Below are 18846 nucleotides of genomic sequence, written 5' to 3'. Positions count from 1 at the left end.
GAATACAAACTGCCTTTTTCAACTGCAATTGTGTACTAAGTAAGCTGTGTCAGCAAGATTAACTTGAACACTACCTACGGCTCAAGTTATCCTCCCTGTATAAAACCCAGCACGCAGACTAAGTCTGGAAGCAAACTTCAGCTCCACATGCCAATAGAGCTACTGAGGAAGGGAACCTATTACACATGCAGATCATCACACTGCATAGTCACAGTGAGGTAACTGGAAACATCTGAATAATCTCCAGTGAAGCAATTTAAACATCTCCAGGCACAGTCACAAGTGGGGATGACACAAGGCCTCTGACATCCACTTACTTTTTTTTTTTTAATAGTAATGCTTAATCATCAAGCACCACAGAAGCCAGGAAAGATCAGATGATTTATGTGTTTCAGTGTGCTGCCACAGACCTGCACAATATATATATGCACATTTATAGTATTAAAAACAGCGTGGCATGGTATTGAAAAAAGTTTCAGTGGTGTATGCTTCATGTTTCAACTGACTGGATTACTCAGTGAGGTCAGAAACAAATTATCTAGGCCATTGCAAATAAAGTACTGACAATGCATTCATGTCATGCCATCAAACATCCCTTCCTTCTGACATGCTGTGCCACTTTAGTAATCCAAGTCTCTAAATCACAAACAACTGTTCAATTTTAAAATCCCTTTAGCGAATCTAAGATAGGCTTTCTGCAGATCAAAACACCATAGTGCTGGGTTGTGACCTCTCATACAGGCTCTGAGAAAAAATAATGCATTACCCAGGGAAAGGGAAATCCTTCCCTGCAATGATATACTTCAAGCTTCCTTCCACAACTAGAACACAAAATAACTTTAAGTTTATCCACCCAGTTATGCCTAATGAAAATCCAGTGAGTGAAACTGGAAAATTAGTAGCATCATTTTAGCAAAAAACTCTAGTACATATTCAACACTGGAAGTTTCCAAGCAGAGTGAAGCATATCAACATGAATGAATCTGGCCCACAAAATCCACTTATAGTATATCTTAAAGAAGATTTCTTACTGCTAGTGAAGTTTTACGGAAAAAAATGGAACTTCCAGAATAAAGTTAGATTTCTCATTTACATCTCTCCTGACCACTTCAATGGTCAGTAAACCTTATTCTCTCATGAAAATCCAAGAACACAGAAACACAACAACAACAACAAAAAAACCCCAGAATTAACGTGTATACCTTCTATACTAGACTTAAACCTATATATCAATACAAGAATGCAGGGGAAAGGCTAAGACCATCTGAAACACATTACAGAGTATATAAGCAATTTATGAAAACTACTTTTGCATGTACTTTGCCCTGTAAAAACACTCATACAGGTAAAGGACTATTTTACTACCAAAGCAATGCACTAATTGCTCACAAACAGAAGTAGGTCACAGAAGATCAATGAAAGCAAATGTCAGTGACTCAGTGTAGAAGGAAGAAGAGAAGGAAGAAAATGAAGCAAGGATGTGATTTATAGTGTGTAAATAGGTATGAGCTAATAGTGTGAAGAGGAATAATTTCACAATGAAGATGTGTTTAATTCACCCTGATGTGTCAAGAATGAAGTATCACATAAAATGACTAGTAAAGCGACATCCACTATAGAGACAAAAAAGCAAGCAGTGGTAATTATAGTAAACATTCTAATTTTGAACACATCAGTTAACTTACTGTCCGCAGCCACAACAGCCCACAGCCCATGTGACGCAACTGCTGCAACAACTCAGTGCCACATCTAGCAGCGCTGCTGGCAGCAACCAGAGCCACCTGAGATGCTGCAGGAAATTCTGCTTGTTGAACCATGCAACACAAGACAGTTAACATCTGCTTTTAAACTTAACAGATGAAACAATATCTGCTCCAATACAAGCAGAATTGCTGACAAAGGAGAGGAAACCAAAGTCAGTGCATTGCTGCCAAGTCTTAAATTACATAATGGAGTATGCGCAGTCTTCAAGTTACATCTTCTGGATCCATACAGTGACTCAAACAGTCCAAGTTTTCAGTGTTTGAAGGTAGGGGTTTATTATTGTTGGGTTTGGTTTTTTGCTTTTTGGTTTGACAGTTTTTCTTGGAAGTTCATGTTTCAAGCTGTATTTTGGCAATGGGAAGATTCAAGACCAATGGTATCTAAAACCAGACAAAATTAACTAATGCTAAACTCTACATAGAAGTAATGAATTCCAAATAAAGAGGAACACTAGCTTGGATGCATATGAAGTTGAACAGTGCAATCCGGTGTACAGTCTTTCTTCTTTACACATCGATCTTCTCAAGAATTTTGGAAATTTTATCATGTATTTAAAAATATCTCAAGATTACATAATCCTGCAAGATCAGATCTGTATAGGCTTTTAAACTTCTACTAAAATTCCACATTGAAGCAGCAATGTCTGGGGCAGCAGAAACATGGCAGTAGAAGAAGTAAATTGGAAAGGGAATTCGTCTCAAAGCTGTCAATTGTCTCCTCTCTCAGAGGAGAGCTGAAATCCTCCCACAAAAGGCGATTTTACTTTAAGTCTTGCTGCACAAAAGCAGTTCATTACACAAAAGCTGTTAACTTGAACAAGAACCATGAAACTTACATGAAAAACTTGGAAAAAAATTACATATTATGCTTCAATGGGTACATGAGAAAAGTAATAATAGGATCCATAATGAGCAAATTTCCCCCTTTCCTCAACCATAACTTGAAGTACCACTAGATCACGTCACGCTTCACAAATTCTCTAAGACACATTACTATGCTAACAAGTAACTCTTACATGAACAAGCTAAAATCAAGAGTTTCCACACATTCTGTACTGATGTAAAAGTAGTGTCATCATTACTATTCTGAGATTCACATCCACGATTCCACCACAGAAAGCTGTCTTGCAGATTACCTGTCATCTTAAGCAGCATGGCTGAAGAGAAGAGAAAGCTGAACTTCCAGTTTAAGATAAATTCACTGGTTTTAATAGAGGAATATTCTGTTCCACTGAAAATAATTTCCACACACTGTCCGTTTGACATAATGTCCATGGGTTCAAGTAGAACTACAACACCTGACATTCTGTGATCTCCTAACCCTCTCAGTAGTAAGAAAGAATGCGCTCAGAGTTTGAACACTAATTCTTCATTTCCGGTTTCATTTCTATTTTTTTAAAATAGAAGCCTAACATCTCTAATTTGGTTCAGTGGATTAATCAAACATTAGATTTTCAATTAGCATAAGCTCTAGCTCAGCTTTTCAAATAATCATTACAGGTGACCTCAGAATACATTCAGCTTGAAAACCAAATGTCTCTGAGAGACAAATTGCCCACAAAAGCTATTTTCTTAAATGTCTTCAGTATAAAAGAATTGAGACATTTGTTGGTATTATCCTTTCTTCGAATCCTAACCACAAAAATTACCACCTTGAAGATATAAATTTAATGATAAAACACAGACAACTCAATTTTAACATAATCATATGCTTCTTAATCATCTCCCTTCCATAAATCCATAACTAAACATTAAATCAAAGTGATCTTTCAATCCTTCAAAATCCTCGAGAAAGTCCATGCAGGTAGGTAATGGTGCCATACATGTTCAGAAGGGCTGGACAACTAGCTGGATGTACATATGGGTGTGTAACCAATTAAAAAGTGACTGATTGCTTTCTCAATCTAGCTCATAGAGTTCTGACTTGTTTTTATGGGCATATATAATCTCTTGCCTCAGTGTGACTAGCATAAATTTAGCTGATACAGAAAAACAGTGACAATGAAATACTAAAAAAAGACCAATTAAAAAAAAAAACAACAAACCCAAGGTTGTAACTGGCAAAATGGCATACAACAATTTGGTGAAAAACAAACGCAACCTCATCATCTCCTCCTTCCAAACTGCTTAATTAGATTCCACACAATCACAGAGAGTATTTATTGAGTGAGAAGGATTCTTTTATTCTTCATATTTTACAGAGAAATATAATACCTTGCGTGCCTAATTTTTTACGGGTTCTTTCTTTCCAGAAAATAATCCCAAACACTAGAATAACAGCTTTACACCTATTTAACATAGGACAGGTACAGTACCATTCTCCAAAAATCTGCTAAACTCCCAAAAGTTTCTATAAGACTGAAGCTGGACTAACATTACTTTACTGATAGTTCTGTATTTGATATTACATCTTAGTCACTGAAGCATTTCCCATTCAGAGCTCTAAAAAGAAGCTATAGTAATAACAATACCAGAAAATAATATTCTGTTTTTAAATTCTGACTACTCAGTATGTTATACCAGTCATATTTTTGAACAGATAATATAGTCACTCTCTCCAAAGGGCAAATTCTCACCTTCCTATTCACTAATGTCTCCCAGCACACTTTACCACAAGCAGAAGAGAAGAAGTATGTCATTCACCACTGCTGGAGACAGGAATCATGCTGCAGTGTGATACAAAGCCACACGTCACATTCTTTACAAGTCTAGCTTTACTAGACCAAGTGCCTGCAGCCACACTGCCTGGCGCTGCGATTTTTTCACATCTTGGGCGACGCAGCACTGGGCTAACTGGCTGCTGCAGGAAATGATGATCACCTCCGAGTCAGAGCCAAGCACACACCCCAGCATGGTGCTGCAGGGCACAGCGCTGTTTGGCAGATGAATAGGTGCTGCCAAGCACATGAGATCATTAGAGATCATTGCTTTGAGGAAATGTAAATGCAGTGAAGCACACACACTTGTGAAGAGACTTACTGAACATTCTGAAACCAAATCAACTGAATGTGTTTTCCTCAGTCCAGCAATCCTGGGCTGCTCCTCAACTCTCAACGAGCTAATTAAAGAAAAAATCCAACTGTTTAGACAGTATATTTGTGTTAAGCAACCCCCTGATTACCTTAAACATTTGTCTGCCAATGCTTAATTTAAAATCAAAAAGGTCTTTGGATGGGGAAAAAAAGCAAAAAAAAATCCAAAAAAACCCAAAACCAAACCAAACAACCAACCAAACAACAACAACAACAAAAACCACAACCCCACAAAAACAACAACAAAAAAAAACACAACAAAACCAAAAAAACCCAGCAAGACACCTTCCCAAACTAGTAAAAATAAGTCTGTACACCCACTATGTATGTACAATTCACCAATTAAGAGAACTTGGCATCTCTGACAATAAACTGCGATGAGTATGGTTTCAGATTAAATTTAGCTTTACATAGCTATCAAATCACAGGCCAAGTATAAAAGGCAGGCAAATTATATTGATAATCTTGTTAAAAGGTTATTACCACTGAGGATGCAAAGAGAAGCATGGAAGTTCATCTGTTAAGGTGATCAAGCGGTTTGTGGCCACATTAAAGATTAGAAGTCAGTTTTCACATACAAGCAACTAAATCATACCCTCAAGATACATACGAATGTTGTTTTTATAAAGTATAGTTCAATATGGTCATTTTATAAATTCCATGTGCTGGCAAAACAGAAGGAAAACAAAAATGAGCCTTACGCAGAGACTACTGCCTTACAGTGTAATAGGAGGTACCTTCCAGCTAAGTTCAAATACAAAATCAATATAGATTAATCATACATCATGCTTGAAATCATACATGCTTGAAAACCTTGGCAACCACTAAATTCACCAAGTACATTAACACTATTGCACATTTTCTGTTCCAGACTTAACATGCAGAAAATGAGTGAAAAAAATAATCTGCAGTTTTGTTTTCTACACATTTTATCTTCTACAAGGACATACAGAAAAAAAAACAGAAAATTGTAGGTGTTCCTCTATGTATGACCCTACAGCCATGTGATTATTACTCACAGCCAAAAAAACCCCAGTTATGCTAGTACAGGTAGAAATAAAGATGCATTTTAGTTGAAAAAGTCTTTGGAATAAATGATAACAGGTTGCAGATGTTTATACTCAATATTCTATTTAAAAATAATGACTGGATTATTTTCTTTGTTCTTCAACACTGTACAACGATCTCAGATTGTAGCCTGCCTTCTTTAAACGGCAATGGAGTGAATTTGAAGAAACTCTGAAAAAACAGCCATCTTTGTCCCAAGACTTCTTCAAGAAAAGCATCTTGAGAGATCTCTCATTTCTCACATTTTCTACTGTCAAGAACAAAACCATTGGGGTCTCTTAAGCAACAGAGCCTAGCAAAGCGAAGCATTATTATTTCTTATATATGCAGAAGCATTATTAATTCTTGTATATGCAATTGTGCTACGAGTCTCCATTGTTCTCCACATCACAGGAACACAACAAAGGACAGCCTCTGATCCAAAGAGCTTACACAAGCCCAAAAACTCAGGCTCAACGCACCGACAAGACAAACATCTCCAACAGGTTAGAATAGGGTGTGGATGAGGTAAGGTGACAGAAAAGGGTGTGCTACAATTTTTGGCCATCAGGAAGAGTAATCACCTCACTACTCATCCGGCCCATTAACTCATTAGCTAATTTAAGGTTTCTATTTGCATCACAGCAGAAGGATGCTTTAAGAAGAAATGTCCATAAAGCATAAAACCACCATTTCTGCAGCCTTTGTTTTTGTTCGGAGAACATCTCCTGTTTTATGAATACCACAGAGGGTTAGAGAAAAAGGAAAAAATGTGACACTGGCCAAAAAACTACTTCAGTATCTTATAGTCACAGTCAAGTCACAAAGACACGGATAAATTCACCTTCTACATGAGTTTCCTTTGTTCTCTAAGGCTTTTATGAGGCAATAGAAGCTCTTACTTTTGACAGGACCTGGAAGAATGCATTGCCTAATAAAGGCTGAACGTAGTAAATTAATGGGAGTTATCATAAAAAAAGACAATTAAAAAGCAAATGCCTTAAAAGCAAAAAATCTGATACTGCATGTATCTTATCCAAATAACAAAAAGCACCACATTCTTTCCAAATTGTACTGTAATGAACTGCCTTTTAACTACTTGGACTTCAAGTCCTATTCTCACTTCACTTATCTTGAGTAGGTGTATTGATAATATTTGCTGCCTTTGCCCTAAGGATGGTTAATGTAAAGTGAAATCATCAACTCTTGGTTTATGAGTATCATACTTACACAATCTTGGTATCTATTAGAAAAGCGGTTTTAAAAAATAATACAAATTTTGTAGGAAAATAATCCTACAGCACAAATCGTTCAGGTGAAATATCTATAAATGTATGAAAACTAGAATGAAAACTATGTCTCCTTGGTTTCGATTGTGCAGCAGTATGTGCCTTCCTGCTGTGACTTCAAAGCGGCAACTCTGTAATACAGAACAATGAACCCGGTCTCAAACTCTATATTAAAAATGTCTGTAACTAAAACATGAAGTTTTTCCGTATATATTGGGCAATGCACTTTCATAATTCTTTATCTCTTGTTACATGGATGTTTAATATGCCTATTTATGTAAGATAAATAGGCATATTAAACATAGCAACACCTTTGTGTAAATTTAAAACCAAAAAAAGCTTAATTTGTAACTTCAAATCATCTGAAACTTGACAGATACTTTTATTCTACAGGCATATGCTACGCCAATACCAAAACAATGTAGAGCAACAAGTCTTTTTATTAGGGTGCTGGATTTCTAATATGCACTGGGTGTTCCTGCCACATGTTCCTGTTCACACTGCATATGGTTTACTTCATTCCTGCATCTTTTTTTTTTTGCAATGATCTAGCTGATTTACCTACAAGATAAACCTGGGAGCAGCTGTAAACTTAGGAGTCTCCATTAACAAGACTAATGGGAGACTTTTGCCTCCTGCTGCACTACCATCATCCAACAACACCTCAGCAGGACACATTCCTTCATACAAATCCCACACCCTCCCATCCTTTCAGATAGCCTGTCACACCTAAGACAGAAAAGCAGCACACAACTTCCCCCTCCAAGTCCTTATAGACATCCTGCACTCCCACAGGGAGCTGAGCCAAGCAGACCCACCACACAGAGGCCAGACCATGCTGTCAGCTCCTCAGCCAGCTCCCCAGGGCAGGCGTCCCCTAGAAAACACAACATTGTTTTCCCTCACTATCACTTGAAGGGAAAATTCATTTTTCAATATCAACTGAGGCAGAAAATGCCAGCAGTCCTTTGGACCTCTCTTTAGATTGTTTCCTTCTATTAATATCCATCTGGTGACACTTGTACTGGACTTAGGCAGGCACAGTCACAAAGAACATACTGAACACTTTCAGCATTTATGAAGAGACTGGCCTAATATCTCTGAGGTTATTACTGAAGTTAGTGCGAAAGACAATATCATGGCAATAAATTAGTAATGGTAAAAGACAGCTGACTTAAGGAACAAGAAAACAAAAGAAAATTGTCCTGAGCAGTGTTAAACCTTTCAGATTTTGCTAAACTCATCAATGATTAAACAAACAGGTTACTTTATCTGGGAGAGCCAAATTACTAAATCTCTGACACTATTACTCTTTGTCTTGTTTCCTGTAGACTGACAGAGTAGGTGATCCTACTGGTTTCTTCTTGCCTTATAATTTATGAATCAGAAGAAGGAAACACATGATTGCTAAAAGGTATTAATTTGTAGATAATGCTGAATGCTTAGGTCTGACCCACACAAACAATTTGCATATTTTAAAAAGTAACCTAGTATTTTCATATACACTAGTATGCTTTGTATTTCCTTTACAGAAAAGGGGAAAAAATGAAAAAAGGGTCTTGCTTTTTGAAGATTGAAGAAGACACAGAAGAAATAATGTGAAGATATAATTTTCAAACTTAAGAAACAAAACAAAAACAACAAAACAGGGAGAAGTTTCATTTATCTGTTTTGAATTTTTTCCCACAGATAGAAATCAAAGCCTTGCACAAGATGATAATATTTTGACATTTGACAAGACAGAATAACACATCTAAGACACAAGTGAGCAGCAAAGAAAAAACAGACAGAAGTGTATTTCCCAAAAGAACTGTTCTCCAGTTACTCATAGGTCAGAGATGGGGAGATGGGGAAATGCCTCCAAACTCAACAGTTCAATCATCAAAACATGGCAGAAAGGCCAGGGATGAAGCCAAATCACCAAGCCTCATGTAAGAAAGAAAACTACATAATGCAAGCTTACTTTAACAAAGTGTTATATGTTTTCTGTGTTCATTATGCGGGTAATGCAAAAGATGCTCTGGTAAGACCTGACGGTGCAGTGAACTGACATAATCATCCTTTTGCTTGGCGTGTTTGTAGACAAGGTGAATAGAGCATACTGCACTTGTCTGACTGCTTTTGCTTCTACTGTTACAGCACTTATGGAAATTCCCTTGACATACCCACGCATAAAAACAAGCTAGACAGGCCTAGAGTCACTGAAAAGGCAAATCTGTAAAACAAACATATACAATCTACTTTTTATAATTCCAAGAGGGTTATCAGTATTAATACAAAGGTTATTTGTTAATTACAACTTCTCACTGAACAACACTGTCTAATGAAGGAGATACTAACCAAGCATTATCCTTACAGTTTCCCAAAAAGGGAATTAAAAAAAGCCATGTATTGATTTACAATGAAAACCATGCTGAAGACAAATTCTGGTAAACATTAAGACAGCTGTTGAAAGAAACATGTCTGATTTATTCTTACTATCAGTAATTAACTTCTGTTTCATTGAGGACTGGATTGTTAGGTTTATGTTTGAACTATGCAAAATCTGTAAAGATATTTTTATCAACTGAAAATTCTAATAAAGGTTTTTCCTTTTTTTCAGTCAGCATGGACTGTAATCAACAGGAAACAGCCCATTTCAGAACTTCAATGGAACTTCACTCTGGATGGCTAGGCTCGTTGATATTAATCAATACACTGTTTAATTAAATGACATATATCTGCTACAAATAATTCTGTCAAGAGAATAACCAGGGAACCTACATACTATATGGATCCATGTCCTCTGGTTGAATCACAACACTACATCTTCTACAATGCTCCTGTGAAATTTTCATCTCTCATACTCCATTTTCTCTCCAAACTCCCTTTGGGGCCAGCTTCCCTCACTGTCATTTAGCTATCCGTAGTGCAAGAGATGCTTCATGGGCCACTGATAAGCAATCTCTGGGAGGCACTGATGGCACTTCTAGTTGGAATGTCACAACTTGGCTGGAAGAAGGTCCTGGCCTCCAGTTACACAAACCTCTCTGTGTCCCTCAGGCACACCAGTTAAGTTCTAATGTTTCATTAGAGCTCAGTTTGGGTTTGAAGGGAAAAGGTTTCATGGTTACGGCACATAATTAAAAAATATGGTATTCTCAGGACTATTTTTCTTTTGTTTTCTACTGTTGAGTTTTCTGTAGGAAACCCATACTTTTCTGTAGGAATACCTTTCCAGAACATTCTAGCATCTCATCCATGAAGTGATAATATCAGTAGCTCCAAAAGGATTTTAAGAGTAGGAAGAACTTAAATTAGAAGCCAATTCATTATTCTGAGATTTATTAAATGAAGTTTAAACTACTATACCCATCTTCCCTAGAATTACTTTAGGACTTAGAATTGATGCTTAAAGAAACAATTTTTAAGTTTATTTCAAAAACAAAGTAAACACTTCTTACAGAAATCCATATCTAATGAATAGCTTTAATAAAACAATTAATTGTCATATAAACTCCTCTCTTCCAAGCATGCATCAAAATGCCAACAAACCCAACAATAAAAGCACTGCAAGTTGTTTTACATATCAAATCGATCTCCTGCGAGAAGTGGGATTCTGTTCATAAGCCTAGTACAAATACCATACAGGATTGGGCCCAGCAGCCCAGAGAGGAAAGACTGACAAGGCACTGTTCCTAAATGCATGCAAGAAAGCAACCAGGGAAAAATAAAGAAATTTACCTACCACCGCTTCAGTTTTGCATATCTTGAGTGCCTCTTAAAACAACCACAGTTGGTTAGTACCAGCATTCACCAAAGTAACTTTTAATTTATCAGCTCTCTCAAGGTGAGCTTCCAGGCCAAACCAATATCCACAGAATTAATTCAAAAAAGTGAATCCTTCCTCTCTTACTTAAGGGAAAAAAGATTATATAGTATTTCAAAATGTAAACACTACACTAGTTTGAATGAGTCTAGTTCAAATTTTTTTCTAGTTCCAACCCCCTTGCCCTGGGAAGGGACACCATATGTACTGATACATATGAAAATCAAAAATAAACAAAAATATTGACATTTTCTTTCCAACAGGGAGAAAGAAGGCAAGTTTATATTCATGTATATCTGCCAAACCAAAAGATAACAATTTTGTCAGATATATAAAAATCATTGACTAATCTAGCTCCTTATTGATAAAAAATAAACTGTATTTGTTCTACATCACACCACCTTACTGCCTTGAGAAAATAATATATTTTAAATTCTGGAACACATTCTGGAATACTACAATCAAGCACTAAGAGAACTGGTATATACATTTTTATTCAACTCAATTATTTCATTGCTTAACACTTCACATTGCTTGTTTCAGTAAATTAGGCAGCAACAGGAATGGCGTTCCTTCAGTCAACACCCTTGACTTTACACAGGACTACATTAGTCTACCCATCATTTAATAAAATAGATTATATGTGATTTTGATTTTTCCCTATTTACTTCAATGTTAATAATTACGTTTTAAACCAGTCTAGTTAGAAGAGGCAGAATCTTTGATTATATCTATCTATAGACATATATAAAGCCATTTATAAAGCTGTAAGCAGTGCCTCATTTGACATAATTTTCAACTTTTTTTTTGAGGGAGGGAAATAAAATTCACAGTGGGTAGCCTTTTATAAATTTTTCTTTGATACCTTATTTTAAATATAGGTTAAAGTCAAATGATAGAGATCAAAAGCTTTAAAATTTCACAATGACCACAGTCAGTGAATTTGCAAAGGTTCAAAGGAAAAAATCCTCAAAAAGGTTCCCAAGAGAAAAGCCAGGAGCCATCACTGAATGCAACACAGCCTATTGAATAAGGCTGAATCAAAGATATGTGAACCTTCTGATTCTCCTCAGATATAGACCTCTCCTTGTGCCATCCCAATGTTCCTCCAAACAAATCTAATTCCTACTAAACCTCTTCTAATGACATGTAACATCACAGCCTATAGATAAATGTGACAATATACACAGAACTACTGCATGCAACAATCAGTTTTACATAATTTTCAGTGTGGTCCATTTAATACACTTCATTTATAATGTTCAACCTAAACCAGTTATCAGTATCTTCATATGCACAAAATACTGAGTGATTCCACCTCCATCTCCAACTAACAAAATCATGACCATTCCTGCATAGTAACATGTAACAAATTTACAGAATCGCAGAAGAGGGAAAAATTGGAACATGAGGACGACAGTGGCTCATGTGGTCCAGCCTCCTCAAGCAGGGTAGGAAAGCACATGACATAGGATTGTGTCCAGGCAGTTCTTGAGTATCTCCAAGGAGGTATCTCCACAACCTCTTTGGAAAATCTGTTCCACAGCATGGTCATCTGCACAGTATAGAAGTTCTTCCTCATGTCCAGGTGGAACTTCCTCGGCATCAATATCTGCCCATTTCCCCTTGTTCCACTGCTCAGCACCTCTGAGAAGAGGCTGATCCAGCCTCTTGAAACCTATCCTTTAGATATTAAAGAGGTCCCCTCTCAGTTGTCTCTTCTCAAGGCTGAACGGCCCCAGCTCTCCCTGTCTTTCCTCACAAGAGAGATGCTCCAGAGCCCTAATAAAATTTTTTGCCCTTTGCTGGACCCACTCCAGCAGCTCCATGTCTCTGTTGTCCTGAGGAGCCCAGAACTGGACACAGCACTCAGGTGAGGCCTCAGCAGGGCTGACTAGAGGGGCAGGATCACCTCCCTCCACCTGCTGGCAATGCTCTTCCCAATGCCCCCAGGTTACCATTGGCCTTCTTGGCCACCAGGACACACTGCTGGCTCATGGAGAGCTTCTTGTCCACCAGGACCCCCAGGTCCTTCTCCACAGAGCTGCTCCCCAGCAGGGCAGCCCCAGCCTGTGCTGGTGCCTGGGGTTGTTCCTCCCCAGCTGCAGGACCCTGCACTTGCCCTTGCTGAATTTCAGATGGTTCTTCTCTGCCCAAAGTCATCAGAAAGTTCCCTTGAAATCCACTTTTCTGATCACCACTTCCAACTTTGACAAAGAGCTGCTAGAGGCAAGCCCATCAATCAGTGCATGCAGCTGCACAACTTGGTACTCAGCTTATCACTGACAAAAGTTTGAAGCTCTCTGACAAGAGGCACAGCAGAAGAGGCAACTACTAACAAGTCTAACACAGCAAGAACTGTAATGACTGCAGAACATCAGTAACAGATGTAACAGAGTGAATACAACAGAGTGAATCTCTGTGTTCCGTGCCTAGACCACATGGCATGTCCAACCAACCACAGCTCATGAAGGGATGTCTGAACTACTATCCTTTAAATTCTCTGAGTAAGAAAAACAAAGACTGTCTCCTACCCAACAAAACCAATTAGAGCTTCTTCCAGCATTTTCCTAAGCTTCTTTTTATTTTGTTCATGTATCAGCATCAGCTTTCCTCAGACTTTCTAAAATAAGACCCTTCAGTCACTTTTTAATGATCTTAACATAATTCTAATAAAATAACACTTTATCAGAGTGAAAATGAAGCAAAAAATAGCAGTATGACCTGATGAATCCTTACCAGTCTGGCTGAAGCTAAGAAATAATGTTGACTTATTCAGACTGTAATCAGAACTTGAAATACATTAATTGCCTGAAGAAAAAGATTGGTCAATTACATCAACCAAAATAAAAACAACACGTTCAATTTGACTGTGAGACTGTAAAACTATCCCCCTAACAGACAGCCTTTACTGTGAATGAAAGGAAATACAATTACCAAGATACATTAACACTTCACTAGGTAGTAGAGAAAACAATGCAATCACTGGTCCAGCGAATTAACTTCTAACAAAACATATTCAATTAGAGTGTGTTTAGAAGCACATATAGTCTGCACAAATGTACTTCTTAATCCCCCCAGTTATGGGACAACAATCTTCTCTAAACTTACTCAACCTCTATTAGAATAACAGCTCTTCTCTCTTGCATGTAGGAACTAAGGCAAATGAAGGGAGTTGAAAGTCAAGAAATGGTGAAGCTCTTCAAATTACCACACCCCCAAACACACATTAAAAACAATACATATACATCAAAAAGAAACTTTTTAAACAAAGTTTGAACTGATGTTTACTCTTATGCAGAAGTAAAATAACTCCACTAGTACAGAGTTTCAGCTGACATCAATATAATTAAACATTGGTTTTCTCATATCATCAACAGGACCACTTTGAATACCTGTTAGTAAATAAAATAATCCATTTATAATATACTTTTAATATACTGCGTTGACTATGTTAAAAACCAAGGTCTACATAAAAACCAACAGCAAGAATTTACATTGTAATTTTAACACCACTGTGCCTATTTGAACTATCAAGCAAGAGACATTCAAAACACCTGCTTTTCCAGGCAGCATGCTGTCCCAAAACTAACAGAACTACAACAAAGTTTGACTACTCAGTTCTGTTTCCAATAAAAGTTATAACTTTCCACTGTTTCTAAGGTTTTAGAAAGGTTATGAACTGTCATAACACATATTTGATGACTGATGAATATTTTATTCTCATGTCATGAAAGACTCACTACCACTTCAGTGACTAAACAAATGAAACGAAGTTTCAACACAAATCATCTATGAGTCTACTTTGGTTCAGAGGCAACTGGGCAAGCATTCATGAATTTCATGCCTTTGGGGAAAAAAAACCCTACTCTGACTCAAAGGAAGAACAATTCCACTAACATTGTTCCAGTGCAACTACCATTAAAAAAGCAAGAGAAAAGGACACACACAAAAAGGATCACTGGCATGTCAGTTTTGTGAAAGATATACAAAGATAATCAGACAAAAAGGGTGTGTCAGAGAGAACCAAATATGTATCATAAAACAAAGCAGAAAGTAGTGATTTTTCCATGTGAAAAGAAGTGTATGTGTACACACTTATCCATCTGTAACTCTAGAAGCAATTTCTATAAGTAGATGTCTACACTTAGAGACCCTCTCTCGCTCACTCTAGTTCTCTATATGGTGATAGACGTATTTCTTCATGAAAAAGCACATGGAATAATCCATGGCACAGTCTCAGAGATTTGAAAAACAAATGCCTCCAATTTATAATTGAAGATAATTTTTCTACCCATCAGTCCTCAAAACCCACTGCACTTGAAAGTCAGGCTGTGATACTTCTTATTCAGGTATCACTTCCCAAAGAGCTGCTGCAATTGAAATTCAGTTAAGTCAGCTGTTAGAAAACTCCTATCTCTTCATTCTTTACTTCTTAGAACCTCAGAGAGAAACATAATCACATCAAGTAAATCTATACAAAGACACAAAATTCATAGTACAATTCTCATTATCCCAGGTGTTAAGAAAGTAGAGTAGTGCTCACAGAAACAACAAGGTCTAGCAGGCCACAAAAATCTAGTAGCAGAGGTAAAAGTAATTGAAGAGGCAAAAGGAACATAACTGAGAGGCAAAAATGCCCAAGTGAACAATAAAATTTTTACTCTTAAATTGGGAAGGAGTCCCAAAGCCAACTGCAGATACAACCAGAAAGAAACACTTCTTCAGAAGTTTTCTTGAAGCACCTAGGCATGCACCAGGCTAGACAAGTTTCATAGACAGTGTAACTATTAAGAAAAAACCTCTCTTGAATCAGTGGACCCAAAACTTTCACTTATGCCCAGCAGGAGATTCAGATGACAGAAACTAAACTCCCTTCAAATCTCACTCCTTAACCTACTCTTCAGGCATCTGAAATGCCTGGGAAACTACACAACACACGAGTGGTTACCAGTAGCTCTCTTAGAAAGAAGGGGAAGGCATCCCGTGGCAAGTTAAGCTAAGTAAGCAGCTATCTGTCCAGTTTTCACATGCAGCTGCAGCCATGGCTGACTGAGCCTGTTAAGATAACGCAGGTGAGCCACAGCACAAAACACATAAACCTGGCTCGTACCTTAATTAATCCAAACCCATTTCTACAGCAGAGTTAGGAGAATCTGTGCGGCCCATGCTGGGTTCTTTGCTTCTGACAGTTCTATTACTCCTTCAGTTTTATACCTTAATCAGTAAATGAACTACGAGTAAAAGGGGGCAGAGGGCAGGTCCACCTTTAAGACAGCTGAAGAAGTGTGTGGACAGCATTCCCCAGGAGACATTAACAGAGCAGACTGTGACTTCCCACCCCTCAGAAGACAGAACCAACCTGATAAAGGAGGGATATCTGGGCGCATTAGGAGTAAGCAGCCTTGAAATTCTACTGCTGACTTTTTAACTTCACAGTGCTGTGACACATTGATTTGGCTACAGAGAGGGCATTAAGTATTTAATATCACTATAATATATGAAATGTAAGTGCATATATGGCATGTACTATTCACTGACATACCATATATGTGATATGCTGAGACAATATTCAGGGTCACTTAAAAAAATCTTCCAAGTATTTCAAGAAACCCATATACAGAACTGAATATGCGTGAAAAGAAAGAAGGTATCCAAATACATAAAACAAACAAACCAATGGTATGTATTTATTTCATGCTTCTTATGAGAACTAGGAAGATTCTCTCCTCCTCAACCTGCCATACAGCCATACATTTATAAAGGTATTTGTAGGTCTTCACACAGATTGGGTTTGTTAAACAGGTTACAAACCCAATTTGAGTAAAAACAGTAAAGATAATTTGAATAAAAAACCTTAACATTTCTCAGCAGCAAAATCTTTATGGCATATTCCAATTCTCAGTTAATGCTGTGTAATAGTGGGAAAATTATTTACAAGAGAGGGATAATAATGATAAAATAACTCAGTATTTTCAGCTACCCTAAGTAGGAGACACAAATAATAGATATTTACTGCAGGAATAGTTTTTTAATCTATGTCAAACAGGCCACTTGTTTTTCCTATTTTAAACTTTCTGCCATTAAATAGAGAGTAGCTTTCTTTCTTTTGAAAAACAAAAAATCAGACTCTAAGTACTGAAAGCTTAGTAAAAGTCAACTTTGCTAAGCCTCTATCCTGCTTGCTTTGTGCCATCTTTTTAGCTAGTAGAAGAAATATTCTACACATGCCCTCCAAAGATAATACGTAAGCCAATACTCAAGGTAGTTTCACAGTCAGAAGCTTGTCATGATTTAACACCACACCTGGTATGTCTCAAAATGGCATACAGGGTACTAGTGAACCGAAGTTACAAATTTCTATACATTTTTTTTCTTATTCTTGTTATAGGGACATATTTAACTGAAAGGGCCACTATGGCACAAAAAATGACCATGACACGACAGCCTGTCAGTCTTTTGCCCACTGATAGCACAACCCTTTAACTTTTACTCAGCATTTACTATTTCTAAGCCTTTTCCCCTCCTCCTGACAATAATGAAAATGTTACAAACCCAAAAAAGGCCATTCCTATACTAACAAATGTTAAGCCAGCCTGTTTTAAAAAAGGTACTTATGTAAACCTGTCCCTTTAAGAACACCGAACAAAATAGGCTCTGAGTTGCCCATAAAAAGAATATCTGTTTCCAATAAAAGGCCGAATACTTGAGAGCAAGCTGGAAATGTCTTTAAGGGGGAAAAAAAGAGGAGGGTAGAAGGGCTGGACAAAACAAAAGATCTTATAAATGGAGGCAGAGTACTATGCAGCGTCTGGTTAGAAAAACCACCACCAAGGGCCTCGCAAGGAGAGGCTCTCAGCTCTCACAGCTCCAGACCAGCAGAAGCCAGGAGGCCGCGGCTCCCGACCGCTCCCAGGGCCCTTCTGCCGGGAAAATCCAGCGCCCGCTCCCGCGCACCTGGAGCGGCCTGCCTCACCTCTGAGTCCGGCGGAGCCGGCTGCCTCGCCGCAGGTGGCGCAGCGTGAAGTTGGAAACGACCGTCCAAAAACTGGGATCCGATATATCCATTTCTCTCCCTTTGAAAGCTTAATAACTCAGTGCCATAGTACGACGAGGAAGAGGAGGAAGGGACAAGAGCGAGAAAGAGAGCGAGAAGGCAGCCAGCCTCCGAGGGGGGCGGAAGGAGAGCAGAGATAGCAGCAACGCGAACCGACAGAAACTTTTCCGTGCGGCTGCTCACGGGTGCCGCCCCGCCCCGGCCATTGGCGGCCGCGCAGAGGCCGCGCCGCTCCCGCTCCGCCCGCCCACCGCGGGTCAGAGCCCCCCGCCCGTGCCCCGCGAGCCGGCCCGGCCCGGCCCAGCACGGGACGGCACGGCACAGCCCCCGCGGCACGGCACGGCACAGCCCCTGCGGGCCGGCCCGGCACGGCACAGCACGGCACAGCCCCCGCGGCACGGCACGGCACGGCACAGCCCCCGCGGGTGAGCCCAGCACGGCACAGCCCCTGCGGGCCGGCCCGGCACGGCACAGCACGGCACAGCCCCGCCTGACCCCCACAGAGCCCCCCGCGGGTCGGAGCCGCCCGCCGGCCGCGCTCGGACGGGCTGGGAACTGTAAGTCAAGGAGCAGTGACTCTCGGTGCACAGTGTACGTGTGTCACGGCCGGGGCTTCTGCCTCTCCCGGGAGAACTGACGGTACAGGTACTTAATTACCGTTTGTCACACTGGCTACATGCCACTCCAGACATCAGGCGTTTACCACGGAAAGCTGGGACACCCGCCTCCCTCCACTGCCACCTCTTTTGAGAAAGCTACCCTGAAGCACAGGCTGGCAAGAGATGGGTACAGAAAGGCTCTGAGTACCTTTCCCACTCATAACAATGACCTAATCCCTCAGGTACTTTGA

General features: G+C 39.0%; 1 protein-coding gene across 7 annotated transcripts in view; it reads right to left on the bottom strand.

Moving 5' to 3' along the window:
* Nucleotides 1–18846, bottom strand: part of MAST4 (microtubule associated serine/threonine kinase family member 4) — a 276434-nt gene that overhangs the window by 84571 nt on the left and 173017 nt on the right. For 2 of the 7 annotated variants that reach the window (XM_063180840.1, XM_063180841.1), the window contains exon 1: nt 17916–18170. The exons of the other annotated variants lie outside the window; for them this stretch is intronic. In XM_063180840.1, the coding sequence (XP_063036910.1) occupies nt 17916–18007 (92 nt within the window). In that variant the 5' untranslated portion in view covers nt 18008–18170. Of the gene's footprint in view, nt 1–17915; nt 18171–18846 lie in introns of those variants that run through there. 7 annotated transcript variants of the gene reach the window in all.

The sequence above is a fragment of the Melospiza melodia genome, chromosome Z (assembly GCF_035770615.1).
Source record: "Melospiza melodia melodia isolate bMelMel2 chromosome Z, bMelMel2.pri, whole genome shotgun sequence".
Classification (NCBI taxonomy): domain Eukaryota; kingdom Metazoa; phylum Chordata; class Aves; order Passeriformes; family Passerellidae; genus Melospiza; species Melospiza melodia.
This window is presented reverse-complemented; position numbering and strand designations above follow the sequence as displayed.